This window comes from Scophthalmus maximus, chromosome 12, assembly GCF_022379125.1.
Source record: "Scophthalmus maximus strain ysfricsl-2021 chromosome 12, ASM2237912v1, whole genome shotgun sequence".
NCBI lineage: Eukaryota > Metazoa > Chordata > Actinopteri > Pleuronectiformes > Scophthalmidae > Scophthalmus > Scophthalmus maximus.
In genome coordinates this window covers 7,944,120-7,959,703 of record NC_061526.1, presented here as the reverse complement: position 1 = coordinate 7,959,703, position 15,584 = coordinate 7,944,120, and the positions used below count along the sequence as shown (strand labels likewise).

Below are 15,584 nucleotides of genomic sequence, written 5' to 3'. Positions count from 1 at the left end.
TTTGAGAAGGAAAAATTGCGACACACAACTTTTATAGATACTAAACCAGGTCATTTTAATGGGACACCCACTCAACATGATGGGAACCTCTGCTAAAACACACTCACACCTGTGAGAGTGTGAGTCCATTATCTATACAGTAAAAAAAAAATGAGGGTGTGGTAGTCTGTCAGTTTTAGGATTCTAAATGGACACACACACACACACACACACACACACACACACACTGAGGATCAGCGAGGATAATCCTGTCCTGCAGAGCTTCCAGGATGCCATCTGTAGTTTGACTAAATCTTAGTTTATTCCGTTTTTGACCACCAGGTGGCGCCGTGGGATTGTTTTTTAAAATCAGCTTCACCGTTGCATTAAAAAGTTTATTAAAATTTGATTGAAAGAAATAACAAGAAGCGGACTCAAAGCTGCTGTCGATAGGAGAATCTGAAATACAATGATCTCTTTTCTACGTTCAGGACACCTTTTCTATCATGAGGGAGAAAAAAATGAAACAGTAAAACTGAAAAAATAATAATTATCTTTCGTACCAAATGATCAATAAATAATAATTATTTGCAGCTCAGATGTCGTCCTGCCGTTGAAGTTGACTCCTCCTGTCTCTCCCCCTCACATACTGTCTATACACCTGCACTATTATACTAAAACAATAATACTACTGTTAACTCTTTAAAAAATAATGCCCAAAAAGTTAAACAAACAAAAAAGCTCATTATTTTTTGGAATATTTTTGATTGGTGTATTTTCCTCAAACCAACCGGAGGCAGAACAAAGAGAAGGCGGTGAAAGGAAAAGATGATCTTCTCTTGCCTCCTTTACCCTCCTGCTATCACAGTTTGTCTCCCTCCTCCTCTCTTCCTCCCCCCCCCCAGACGGAGAGTCGGGGAAGTGAGTGGGAGATTAGCGGCGTTCCTTCGCCTGCTGACGGGCACAGCTTCTGCAGATCCCTGCTCTGCTGAGTCACCGCCTCTAAACATAGATCCACACAGGACTCAAGCTGTTAACACACACACACACACACAGACACACACACACACAGTTCTTAAGGTCCAGTCCAGCTAAATTCGTGACCTATGGGTCAGTCAGTGGTGCCACATCATGACATTGTCATCGTCGTCGTGGTCGTCTTAGGCAGCGTTGCGGTCAGTTTTTCTTCTTTGCAAGTTGTTCCTGTTTCTCTTTCTCGGCTTTCAGCTTCTTGTACTGGGCTATCTCGGCCATCTGCAGCCCGTGGGCCATTTGCCTGTTGGGACAAAGTAAACAGCATGAACACAACAGAGATACAAACAAACACAACACACATGCATACTGGAGTCCTGCAAAGGCTCGGACACTTGCTGTCTGCCAACTAGATTTGAACAGTTGTTCCTACCCAGTTTTGAGTTCCGGAGGAACGGGCAGAGGTTTGGTGAATCCATCTCTCCCTACAAGCCAGAAGGTCTCCTCCATTCCCTTCCCCTGAGGAAAAAGAAAAAAAGATAAAGAAAGATATTGAGATGCAGATTTTTGTTGTCTTGTGATCGCGTTGCCAGAATCTTGTGCCCGATGAAGGGTTGCACCTTGACTTCCGTCCTGCCTCTCAATTCCAGCTTGTACCCGAGATGTAGGTCCCGCAGGATCTTCACGGTGCTCTGGTGCACGTGGATCCTGTGGGCTTCAGCAAATGCAACAAAAAGGAATAAAAGAAATTAGAACAAGAAGGAAAAGACATCACAATGCAAGCCACATCATTTGAGTAATCATCAGTGACAACAGCAACGAGCACTTGGCACCAAATATGCCAACTGGATTAGAGTTGTGAGATAAAACAATATAAAGTTGAAAATAAGCCATAACACTGCATCTGATCTTACGCATCCCGCTGGACTCCATGCGAGAGGCAGTGGTCACGGTGTCTCCGAACAGACAGTAGCGAGGCATCGTCAGACCCACCACACCTGCCACACACGGACCTTCACAAAACACAGAACCAAACACAGTTTCATGAAAGGGGTTTTGGGTCTAAGGAGTAAATGTAAATTAATTTCATATTTCTCCCCTGGCAACTAAGTACTAACACTAGCCGCTGTCTCAACAGTAAATATCATCTGACACCTGTGTGCAGTCCTATTCGTATCCTGACAGGAACGTCAGGCATGTGTCTCATCTTGAAGGTTCCCACAGCGCTGAGGATGTCGAGAGCCATGTTGGCTGTCTCTGCAGCATGGCGGTTGCCGTTAGGGACGGGGACACCGGATGCGACCATGTAAGCATCGCCGATGGTCTCCACCTAGGGCGGAACACAATACAGTTAGCAGCAATCTATCTAAAAGGATTTGCATTAACAGAACTGAATAAAAGACAAGAGAAAAGCACCTTGTAGACATCATGGTTTCCTATGATGGCATCGAAGATCGTGTAGAGGTCGTTGAGCAGGTTGACCACATCGATGGGTTCGCTGTTGGCCGAGATGGTGGTGAACCCGACAATGTCGCTGAAGTAAAGTGTCACGCTGTCAAAGTACTCCGGTTCGACTGTGCCGCCCACCTTCAAAGCCTCTGCCACAGATCTGAAGGAAAGAAGAAGAGCACAAGGTTGACGTGTGCAGATTATTGTAGCTGCACAATTATACTTTATATACCTCCCAAGGCCCACAGGGTCAAACTCAAACTTGAGGTCTAATCCAACTCTCAAAACGTTTGAAATTCTCTGTTTCTAAAGTTCTAAATTAGATTTGAGGCAATTTGGTCCTGCAAAGTAATTCTTTTGTTCTTTTCCATCAGTTTTATTCCATTGTAGCTTATTTTTTTAGCAACACTAGCATTGTGGCTCGGGGTGGCAATGCAGGTCTTCCGGTTGGTCTTGGAGGGGCTGTTTCAATGCTCTGGGTTAACTCACGGAGGCAGCATCTGTGTCAGCAGCTTCTCCGTCTTCTGCTTCTCGATCTCCAGCTCCTCCGTCCGCTCTCTGATCAGCTCCTCCAGGTTCGACGAGTACTGCTCCAGCATCCTCAGCATGGAGTCTATGATGTTGGTCTTTTTCCCCTTGTTGATGTTCTTAAACTGAGATGTGGGGGATAACAAAGTAAACCACTTTCAATCCAATATGCTAGATATCACTGCTTGAATGAGGTACAATCCTCCATCCGACCTGGTCAAAGATCTCATCAAAGCTCGGCCTCTTGTCCGGCTGTTCGTTCCAGCACTGTCTCATCAGCTGGATGCACTCAAATGGGGCGTAGTCTGGACTGACCGCCGGACGACACAGAGGAGGTGGCTTACAGAGCTTCTCTACGATGTCTGAAACACAGAGAAACGTCAGCTGCATGCTAGCAGTTTAGCTGTTGGAAGTCCGTCAGTCCAAAACCTGTATTGTCCTGTATTTTCAGGCTTAGGATGAATTGTCTTGCCTGTAGCGGAGAGGTCCAGCATGCAGTACGGAGGCCCTCTGACCACCACCTCCTGCATGATGATGGCAAAGCTGAACACGTCGCCGGGCAGAGTCCCATGAAGCCCTGGCTGCCCGCTCCTCAGGATCTCTGGAGCTGTCCACAGCAACTCTGGAACGCACATAACTGTTTCACTTTGGTTCTGTAAAGTGGCAACTCCCACTGGGACAATCTGAATGTGACCCTGGTTCGTTTCTCTCACCCTCTGCAGGTGGTTCGGTGTAAGGGAACCTCCCAGACTCCAGGACCTCGTTGTAGCCGTAATCTGTGACCTTCAGAACAAAGCGGCCATCCACCACACAGTTACTGGACTTCAGACGGGTGTGGGACACTCCGCGGTGGTGGAGGTACTTCATACCCTGAGAAGGAAAACATTGATTCTTTGAACTGGTCATGCTGTAAATAGCCAAAATTATTTTCAGCAACACTAGAACTCTTTGGTTTTCAGTGCTCTGAAGGTATTTCTACAATGAAAATGGTGCAAATTTCCAACGTTTTCCAATTTCATCCAATGATTTAAATGTCACTGGCATCCAATAACCTTGATGAGATCCAGCAGCAGAGAGGACTTGAACATCCAGTCGAGTTTCACTTCGTCGTTCAGCAGCAGGTCCTCCAGGCTTCCTCTGGAGCAGAACTCGGTCACAATGGCAAACACGCCACAGTCGTGGAAGAAGCCCAGGAAGGGGTTGATGTTCTCGTGACGCATGTCTTTCATCTGCAAACTTTGTTAAATTAGTACCATTTTTTCCCAAAATAAAACAGTATATGTCTCACAACAACATGACGTACCAGTTCAAACACATGACTGGTTTTGGGGTTGATTCTGCTGAACAACCCATCAGGAAGTCTCTTCAGCCAAGCCCAGTCCCCCTGCAGGAGAGGAACACCAAAGAAAGTTAAGTGTTAAGACTTTAATGAGATTATTTTTTTCAGGCTCAAAACTACATTTAATCAAGAGGTTAAAACACACACAAGTTTGATCCTAACTTAGTCAGAGTTGGATTGAGACCTTTAATTTTGGCCACTGGGCCATTTTTCTACAGTCTCTACAGATTGGAAAGCCCTGTAGAGAAGTTTGGCATTGTACGATACATATTAAAGTTTACATTACAGACGGCCGTCACCTCGTATATGACAACATTGGAGTTCTCGTAGGTGGCCGGGGATAGTGTGGAGACCGGTGAGGCGACGCTGCGGTCCGACGTGCTCCTCATGCCGCTCGCTTTGCTGTCGTCCAAACTCAGTTTCTGTAGAGAGTCCAGTTCAGGATGTCAGACCACGATTTACACAGATACTGTGTAATTAATTAAATTCATATTAATGCATCAACATTTACAACAACCTCCTCTTGTGTAATTTGACTTTTAGTAGAACTTTGACTCTAACCGATATGTCAAACAGAGGCTGACCTTGTTGCTAAGCGACGGGTTTATGAATGTGACGTCTGCCAGAGTCAGCAAGATCTTGTTTGGACCCCTGACCAGTCGAATCTGATTGACGCGTCGCCTAGGCGACAAGAGACCGGGAGAAGTCCTTTAAATGTGAATGGTGACTGAAGCACCACCAACCACAAATGAGAATCTAGGCCAAACACTACAACTTCTTGCAGACTTGGTACCTGATGCAGTAAATCAGTGCCAAAGCAAACACAGAGACGGCGATCGCCCAGAGAAACATCCTGATGGTTGTGAACAGATCCACTCCTGGAACAGAATAGGAAGAGTTTGGACAATACACATTTAGCTGGCCACATATATGCACTTACATAAACAATCCTTGCTAAACAGCTTGTTTTAGGCGCATGTGCAGGAATATGCTTATTTGTAACATCCTTGATCATTGGAAAAGTACAATATCATTATTATGTTATTAAATTAAATTAAATAAAATACACATTATATTGAAATGATATTTCCTCACCCCCTGAGCAGATGACTCCAGGAGTAAACCAGCAGGAGGCGTCTTTCCTGGGTCCGTAGCCTCGAGGGAAGTGGATGTCTCGGCCCAGAAAGCGCACCATACCAACCTCCATGTCGATCCTGTCAATGTGATCATTCTTAGAACTTATTATTGCAACTACAACTTCTGAGAAATCATTCTTCTCTTATATAGATGCACTAGAATACAATGGAACCAAATAGCAAAACTCAAACTATGGTCTCAAAACTCAACACAATCCATTCCAAGACTCCCTTTCCTTTCAATATATCAATATTTCACAACTCATTGCTCAGTTGTTTATCGCTCTATTCTCCTGGCGTACCTGTACGCTGGCTTCAGCTCCCAGGAGAGTCCGTCTGTGTCCAGTATGAGGTAGTCGAGCAAGGCTGCTCCAGAGCTGTTGGTTTTCACTGGGTGGCTGAAGCCCTGCAACATTATATAAGATACAGCATGTAGTTGGAACTGCCCTTATATAATTGTAACAATTTTAGACTCCCCAGTACCTGAAAGGCCAGGTTGTGGGTTTGTCTCGCCAGGTTCCCTCCAGACATCCACTCCCCTGACTGCCGAACACGATGCACCGCGTGGGCCATGAATAGGACCGAGCTGTAGATAGTCCCGAAGAGAGGCGACACCTGCAGTGCACAGATTCCAAACTCAAACAACCTTGCTTGAGGGCATTTCAACATGATGTTTCTTAAGCTTTGTGCCTCACCTGCTGTGGCTTCAGGGTCCTCGCCACCTCCCCCATCTCCATGGCTTCTCCATAGGCCTCGTAGAAGGACATCTGGGGTGAGTCGATGGTGACGGTCAGCACGGCGTCGTAGGCTCGCAGCAGTTTGCTGTTGCTCTTCAGAGCCGGGTAGGTGACGTTGCGGTAGGGAAGGCTGTAGAGCAAGGTGTCGTAGGGCACAAAGACCAGGGAGCCGTCAGTCATCTGCATGTCGTATGCCGTCTCCAACAGGAGCTTCTGTACTCCGCCGCCGATCAGCGCAGAGTGCATGCACAGGATCAAAACTAGGACGAGAAATGACATTGACAAGTTTGTAACAGTCCAAAGTATCACGATTAATTTTGCCTTCATTTGATGATGTGTGTGATGGAAATCCGTGGAAGATGATGTTCCCTGGGACGTTATGATCTCCAGATACAGATAGTAAACCTTCTTCTGTGATGAATCAGTACCCACCGCGTATTTCACTCATCTTGCGAATCTTGGCGAGAGTTCGTCTGATGCCGTGAGGCGTGTTCTCCAAGAAACTGACCAGTCTGACTGACAGACCATGGCTCCTCAAGGAATCAGCGACCTGAACAGGATAGCGACAACAACAACACGGGCTGACGAGAGGAACTCAAACAAGCAAATCAAAGTGCTGGAATAGCAGGAAAAATAGCAATTGTATTTTGAGTACTTGATGTTTTTGGCCTCTTAATTAGGTCTATTGCCTCCTAGCAAAGTCAAACCTTAGTGGCCGTCTCCACCCAAGTGCCTTCGGAGGAAGAGATGATGCCAATGTGGGCCCACCTGAAGTAATTCAAGATGCTGAACAGCACCCAAGTGGGCCTCACCATGGAGCGGGCGAAGGTCGGGTGGCTCCGAACATCATCCAACTCGTAACCAACACAACCCCAAGGAAACAAAGCCTGCGAGAGGAACATTCTTTTAATGGACTGGCAATGTAAACAGCCATTAAATACCATTCACACGTACCTTGTTCCAGCCTTTGCTCAGCATTGAGGCAGCGTCACAGTAGCCCGGGTTGGCCGGACCAATGTACCCCGAGGCCTTGGTGTGGAAACCCAGGAACGCCTCCAGTGCCCTCGATGTCTCACATGGCTCCTGAGAAGGGAGTTCCACTTTAAATCAGGTCCTCAAATTAATCAATGAACCAACCAGCCAGTCATGATTGAGTGCACCACCCTCACCTCTGTGTCTGTCACATTACATGATATCAGATGAAAGGTGAGGTTGACAGCGTACCTGCAGCACGGTGTAGTCGAACATCGCGGCGCGGGATAGCGACGGGTCCCTGTTGATGCGGTTGACGGCGAGCTGCGCTGCCACACTGGGAAGGGCCTTGGCAAACAGAGGGTCACATCCCCACGGTCCCACCACTCCAACCCGAAACCAGGCTGCCTGGACCAGGTGGGGTGGCAAACAAAGGGAGGCCAGGAGAACCAAGAGGAACCTCTGGAAGCCGCGGAAGGATGGATGCATGGAAGCAGGGGAAGGATGCTGTGGTGGCATCTCGAGGCTTCACAACCTCCAGACTTCACAAGAACCCGGAGGGGGAAGGTCTGATGCTGATGCTGCTTCCCTGGGAAAACAAAGGATTATAAATCAAACACTGTTGCACCACAACGACTGTTGTATCCACTTTACCTAAACCTACCGTCAAATAACCCCTTTCATATTCCAGAAAGACCTTCGACGCCAGTCTTCCTGCATGTTCACGTGGATTCCCGTTTAAGGTTTTATGTTGATAGGGAACAAGCCGAGAACTTTACAAGATACCCTAAGGAACACGATCTCCCTGCTCATGACACCTTTCCGTCCTTTACTATTCTTCCTTTAGATCCACAGAGATTAGACAAAAAAAACACACCTCTTTCAAACACCATCGGTTTCACAAATGTACTGTAGGAATCAAAATTGTTAACGTTTGCCTTCTCAGATTGTGATTCTGTCAGTTCTGTCTGTCAGTTATGTGTTTTCTCAGGTAAGAACAAGTTGAGTTTGTAATTTTTTAACTGGAACCAGTTTCAAGAAGGGCTCGGATTTTAGGACTCACAGATTGTTGTCAGCTGTAACAGGATTATCAGCTGACAACCTGTCATACCTGTATCATAATTCCTGTGTAAAAGTGTAGATGTTCTTATATCAACAAGAACCAAACTATGAGTAATCTGAGATTCTCCTTGAAGCCTCAAAGTGCTCGATGTTGCTCCAGCCCTCTGGACGATGGTTATTTTCTCAGCTGGGTCAGCGTCTGTCAAAACCAGTAAATGTTTCACCGCCTGCTGCTCCGGGTCGAATCACAAACGGCGAGACAAGTCGTCTTGTCACAGACGCTGACAGCTCGTGTAAATCCTGCAGTTCTGTTGTTGCCATCGAGGAATTTAAGAGTCAACACTGTCTTCTGAAGCATCGTCTTTTCCAGACCTGCCCTGGACCAGTCGTTCTAGTATATTGTGGTGGAATTTCCTCATGTACATCTTTAATTTAAAGCCCACTGAGATTTTCTGTTGTGACATAAAGGAAACAATCTTGCCTGATTGTTCAATTCTAGGTTTCCTACCATGCATTGATGGAATGGATGGACGCTGCTTCTTCTGCACCAAAGCACCACATCCGATGATCACTTTTCCTTGTGTTTACATCCAAAAACGAAATCCCAGAGTTCCTTGTCCACATACAGGTTCGTCCATACGGATCACACAGTACAGAAGGTTTACAGCTTGTCCATGTGTGTGTGTGTGTGTGTGTGTGTGTGTGTGAGTGTGTGAGGCGACCTAGAACAAGTGTTTGAGCTGTCATGTCAGATTATATCAAATCCAAATCCTTTGTAGCTGCAAGACATATTGACCGAGTAGGTGAAGTGAAACTGACAATTATGATCATTCAGTATTATAACAGAATGATTGTAAGTACATGACAGTTAGAAATACAGTAACAGTACAGGAAGTACTTGGAGTTGTTTCACATCTTGACAGCGAGACCACATAGGCCAACTCCACAGTCAGACATGAGAGAAATAATTTGATTTTCTTTATGTTTATGTGCAGTAGTCTAATGTATATATGGTGAAGCCAACATGGCACAGTGCTTCTCTGGAAGCTAGGGGGCAGTACAACACAGAAACACCCACCAGCTTTTTTTTATGAAGTCTCCTGAATAAAAAAACAGTCCAGTGGGGAAGTTTCTGGAAATACAAAGATACTTTGGGACCTACACGAAGCAGAGTCCCCCCCCCCGGAGTCCCGCTCTGTCAGTGCATTGGTGATAAAAAGCTACAAGGCGTTGCGCAATCTGGCAGAGACAAGCTGCACATTTCTGCAGGGTCAACGTCACTGTTCTGTTCTGGGGTGTTTCACAGAATCGATGGATTCATGCAGATTAACCGCCCCTTGATTCAAACACACGGTTTAACAAGTTTCCCTCCTCTAATGTCAAAAAACATAAGTGCAGACAAACGGCAGTAAAAACGTCATAATGTGTATTCTTTCTCTCCCAACAACCTACATGAGACCAAACTGCTGCGTTTTTACGAGGTGAAGCTAAAAGCAACTGTTTGGATAAAAAGTCGATCCCGTTTTATATCTCCTTTCATATACAATGTATTCTCTCTCTCTCTGTCTCTGAACCGGACTCACACCAGCTTTATGGCATGACCAAGACAAATCGGTCCAGATGTGAAGTCCTCATCCTGCCAGACGAACCCTCTGACTCTTGTTACTGTAACGCTGCGACGCACCGCACCGTACGCCGCCTCAACACCCTGAGATTTGGAAAAACCCTGAACGCCAGGACCCAAAGCACAAAAAGGAATGTGATACTCAGGAGCAAGTATGGAATCAATTTGTGCTTCAAAGTTAAACTAATGGCGTCGTCTTTGAAAGCCTGAATCAGTCGGTGTGGATCTTCCTGCAGGGGTCAAAAGATCAGTTTAATTCTTATTTATTTTTATTTAATTCGTTAAAATGTCATTCAGGAGAAATTGGGTGATCGTATCATTGATTTCAAATGTCTTTTTCAAGAGCGCCCTCGTCATGATAGTTGCTAACATGAGCCATAACAGGATCCATTTGATTTTTATAATCATGAGAAACATTAATACGACAGTGTCAGATGTTATCTTTAAAAAAAAGGAAATACAACAGGAAGTGAGACGATAAACACAACGAGAAAAAACAGACAAAACAAGAGCTGCGTAAAATCAGATTCTTTTCACGACAAACGGACGACGTACGGACCTTTAGGGGAAGAACAAATTGCTTCATTTGAGGGTTTCACAAGGTAGAAAGGTACAAAATTCAAATATGTGGACTTTTTCCACTTCTCTGTCCATCTCCACTGAAGCAGCAGGGTTCAGCCGCAGGTCGCCGTACTGTACCGCACCGTCCCGCACCGTCCCGACAGGCACTCTGCTTATATCCAGGCGATGACAGTCGCTGCCACGGGCGACTCTTTGAATCCATCGGGAGCTCTTTACTTTTTCCTAAACGCCGCTTCATCAAGATGAGCGGTCGCCGGCGGACAGGGCCCCCTCAGTCTCAAGACTGACCGGCACCGGGACAAAACAGGTTTCCATGTTCCATCACCGGTGACAGTATCTGCATCCCTCGGGCTGGTTGAAGGAAATCCACAGTCTCCTATAAGAATGAGAGGCTGTGAATGGAAAACATCTTCACGATGGTTAAAAATCTGTCTTTAAAAATGTAAAACTGGAACGGAGACAGAAATAATAACATGTTTGTGAAGTGGTTGGATTTAAGGATGACAATTTGTTTTGTGCTAAGGAGAAATTAAGATGAAGATGGATGATGCTAAATTGTTGCTAACAGCTAATCACATTGTGCTACTGAAATCTGAACGTCCCTGATTATAACGCGGCTATAGTTTTGAACTTATAAAAAACACGATTGATCACGACTCTCCATCTTTGCTTCTTACAGAATCATCTTTTCATCAAAAACTGCAGAATGTGCGAGAAGTGACAATGAAGAGGATGATGAAAAAGCGACAACGCCAAGAAACAACCAGGCGCAGCCCCAAATTTAGATTTATTTAAAAAGAATAGGTTTGACGAAATGACTCTGGTCGCGTCCGTTCTCGTGGGCTTCAGAGTCCACGCACAGAGGAGTTTCCTCTTTCCCGGAGGATCAGGAGTTTGTAGTGTTTATGAATCCGTGTGTGCTGTGACTCATCGCGCCGACTCCCCTCGGCCTGTTTGTGTTGGACAGACGGAACGACGGAGGCGTGTCGGGACTCACTAACGAACTGGAAAAGACGACAGAACTTCAGTGTCTCAGTTTCTGTCTTTCATTCCCGTCCGCATCAGATAGTGTCCAGGAGGCAACACACACACTCACACACACACACACACACACACACTCACACACTCACACACACACACACACACACACACACACACACTCACACACACACACACACACACACACACACACACACACACACACACTCACACACACACACACACACACACACTCTCTCACACACACACACACAAACGCACACACACAAGTTGCTGTTTATCTACTATGGCAACTGGAGGATCTCTGAACAAAACAACTGTAATAAATCATAGTCTCGTAATCTAAAGACAGATTCACGCTTCGAGAATTTCCTGCGCTGCTTTCGTTGTTTTTATTTGGGCGATAATCTCCACAGAGAAGAAACTTGAGCGAGCAACGAGAGCGGAGTTCAAGACCAAAGACGTGTTTGTGATTTGAACGTTCGCTCACAATCCGGGAGATGAGATCGACGTGACACTGTGCTTTTTTTTCTTCCTTTTTAAAATTAATTCTGGTGATTTATTGGGGAGAGAAAAATTCAGAAAAATAGTCAAAGGTGACCTCATGCTCCTGTACCTGTACTTGTTATCATCTTGAGGTTGGATGGAATGAAGGATGTGGATGAAATAACATATCATATTTTTGGGGGAAGATATATACTTTATTATCTTATGTGGCAAGAGTTACACGAGATGATTAACGTCACTCACGCATCTTGTAAATGCTAAGCTAACTAGCTTCTGATCCGAACTACAGAGTTGGCACACGGACATGAGGGAAGCTGTTCTCGGTCTGAAAGATCATAATAAAAGATGACAAATACACCTTAAACCCTCTCGGTTCATATGAAAAATTCCCGAGATGTAGGTCGTCCGGATCTAAAACGAGAGACTTTTCGTTTCACGAAAAATCGAATAATCGATCACCCTCCAATTTGCTCCGGAGAGCAGAATTCCTCAGCGGCTTATCTCCTGAAAAGGATTGCAGGGCGTCGTTACGACACAGAATCTGGCAGCGATAAATCAAGAAAAGCCTTCTTTTTAAAAAAAAAAAATCCTTAGCTTATCTTTAAAAACACAGAGGCAGAGACGTGGTGGGAAATGAACGGCGGATAAACTGGGATAATGGACCAAAACTACAGCGTGAGAAAAAAAGATTGTGACGGAGGTCTGGAGAAAACGCTACGGGACAGGGGGAAGGGGAAAGGGGGCGGCGAGGGGGGAATGGGAGAGTGAACGAGGTCCCGCTGGGAAGCACGGAGCCCAAAAATAGAAACAACCGACCGACTCAGATATTGATCGAGCGTTAACACGAGGCCAACGGGCAAAAAACGGAGATCAGGGATTGGAGGTTAAAGACGTAGAAGATGGACGCCACCTCTAGCCAAATTATTCAGTTTTCGTCCCATCTGCTAACATGGAGGGGGCGGGGCTTATGACCTATACTGCAGCCAGCCACTAGGGGGCAGTCCAGACAATTTGGCGTCACTTTTAGGCGCTGTCATGTCCTCCATCTTTATTTGCAGGCAATTGCTGAGTCCCAAGTCAGACTCAGCCTCCATTTCTCCTTCTTGCGTTATTGTCGTGAGCGACGGCTACGTGTCGCTCACGATAATGATAACGCATAACGACGTCATCACGTTGAGGAGCAGAACATCAACACCGTCTGTTCCATTTCCAGACAAACGAGCTGATAATTCTCCCGTCTCGTTTTTATCTGTCTGACTCAAATCTTCCTTCAACGCCTGCTGCCTCCTTTCTCCTAAACCTCCTCCTCATCCTCCTCCCTGTCTTCTGTCCGTCTCTTTAAGGATCACTGTTTTCTTCTTTTTTTAGATACTCCTGGAACTTTTTCTCTCCTTCCGTTTGTGAGTCGCTCTCTTTCTGCGGGTTCAAGGTCATGGACCTTCACTTCCTGCCGCAGATAACAGAAACAGGGCACCGGCAGCTGGTGTGTGTCAGACACACTGGTGCCTGCTGCTCAAGTGCTTTTCCCACAGAACAAGAACACACACACATATACATACATCACTTCGATTGCTCTAAATGAATCTTCCTTACCCCCCGGAGGAAAATCTTCCTTACCCCCCGAAAAGTCCCTTGGTCGAGTTCTCCAGTGAGAACTCATTTGTTTTGTGTCCATGTATGTAGCCTCATCACCGTTGTTGTGTTTTTTCTGCATTACCACCACCTGGTGGACCGCAGTGGAACTGCTCGTCGTAGCTTGTGTCAGTCGTCAAATACGTCGACGGACTACAATTTGCCAAGTCTCCCCCTCGTCATCTTACCGCGGTGGGAACGCAGACCAGCAGCAACGGTTTGCGGGCAATGTTTAGTTCCTTGAAAGAAAAGTTCCCGGGGGACTCGTTTTTCTCTGCATCACCCACCACCTGGTGGACCGAAGTGGAACTGCTCGTCGTAGCTCGTGTCAGTCGTTCACACGTCGACGGGGTCAAATTTGCCAAATCTTAAGTTTGCAGGAATGTTTAGTTGGCCTAGAAGTTGTCTGAAACGGAGCCGATAGTGTCATATCCCCTAAGTGTGGATTTAGATTTTAGGCGCTTTAAACTTATTTTAACGTACTGATTGTTTCCTTGTGTTGAGTTATCATCCGTGTTTGCATGACTAAGAGCAGTTTTTTTCTTTATTTGACATCATTATACTCTTTGTCGAACATTGTCCCCTAAATTTCAACCAGAAATCTCTATGCGATTAAATACCCATATGGATCTTGAGTGCGCGGATCTGTTCTTTCGTGAAGATTGGATGTTTTTTGGATCGTCTCGCCTCCACAGTCAAGTGGAGTGAGCGTCACTGTGACTGTTCTATAACGGTAACGACGCGGCTGCGATCTGTTTTTCTCTCCTCCAGAAGAGAAACCGGAGGAGAGAGAACGTCAGCTTTTCTCCCTCGTCCTGACCGAAAAAGGGAAGATGTGGCGGAGGCTTGTTTTTTTTTAGTTGTTTTTTTAAATGTAGCCTCATAAATGTCACATTAACTCATCGTCCGTCAAAGCCAGTCACATTTGAAGCTCGTTACAAGAGTCGAGGAAGAAAGAACGGGAGGTAATTCGCCGTTCATTCGGGAATGTCGGAACACTTGTTCCAGTGGCACACAGGAAGGAGGTCTTTAAGAGCGACGTGTGTGTGTGTGTGTGTGTGTGTGTGAGAGAGAGAGTGTGTGTGTGTGGGTGTGTGTGTGAGAGAGTGTGTGTGTGTGTGAGGTAAAGTTACTGTTGTATCTCAAAAGAAAACACAAGGAAACTGGACATAAAGTAGCTAAAAAACATGAAAGTAACCTAGTTTTAGTGCGCACACACACACACACACACACACACACACACATTTGTCTTGTCATTTATCAAATACCGTCATAGCATTTTTCCCCCCGTCAACACACAGCGAGCGAGACCATCGGTTTTTATCTTATCTTCTTTTCCAGACTTTGATGGAGCCCTGCTGCTTTCAAAGGTCAAAGGGCAAAAGGTCAGCGAGTGAGGGGTCAGCAGACATTTCTTTTTCTTTTTTTTAAGTGAGTGTGTGTGTGTGTAGAAGGGTTAGAGTGGTGGGTTCAGGGACCATGAAAGAAATTCCAGATGCGGAGGAATTTGTCTTCACTGGGAATTTTCTTTTTCTTTTTTTGGGGGGGGGGGTCTCGGTGAGAGGAGAGGTCATGAGAACAGCAGAACACACACACACACACACACACACACACACACACACACACACAAACCAACCTACATTAAAACCATTGTTTCATTGACGTTAACTCCGCACGCCACTAAAACCGTTGTTTACAACAATAGAAATGAAATGTATATATAATATATAATATTCTTACAGACTCTGAACCATTAAAGCAGCAGACGAACCTTCAGTTTGGATTATTCTGCCTGAGCTATAGTGGAAAAGTTTACGTTGACGCCCATCACAAGCATAAGGAGAGTCATGTGGATTTGTGAGACGCTGCGTTTTCTTCCTGTCGCCTAGTTTGAAATAATCTGGTGATGAAAATTAGCTTAAAAAACATATTTTTGTTTAAAGATTTATTTTTATAGTTCATTTTCAAAAAATTGGAAAATTGGTTTTAAAATGTTCATTTTGTCAGGTATCATGCAATGTAAAATTATCCCTAACCCTGACGGCAAATCAATTGAAAATAAAACA

General features: G+C 45.4%; 1 protein-coding gene across 1 annotated transcript; it reads right to left on the bottom strand.

The window, feature by feature from the left end:
- Window positions 1–55: 55 nt before the first annotated feature.
- Window positions 56–7,631, bottom strand: gc2 (guanylyl cyclase 2). Its single transcript, XM_035615681.2, has 23 exons — window positions 7,365–7,631; window positions 7,095–7,223; window positions 6,848–7,027; window positions 6,573–6,690; window positions 6,099–6,400; window positions 5,887–6,018; window positions 5,706–5,809; window positions 5,363–5,481; window positions 5,061–5,145; window positions 4,852–4,948; window positions 4,567–4,689; window positions 4,232–4,312; window positions 3,981–4,157; window positions 3,642–3,798; window positions 3,401–3,550; window positions 3,142–3,290; window positions 2,890–3,053; window positions 2,368–2,560; window positions 2,107–2,281; window positions 1,866–1,964; window positions 1,572–1,666; window positions 1,385–1,470; window positions 56–1,255 (listed from the first exon to the last, which is right to left on the bottom strand). Exons 1-23 carry the CDS (start codon window positions 7,629–7,631, stop codon window positions 1,156–1,158), a joined length of 3,282 nt encoding a protein of 1,093 aa, XP_035471574.2. The 3' UTR covers window positions 56–1,155.
- Between the last annotated feature and the right edge of the window lie 7,953 nt (window positions 7,632–15,584).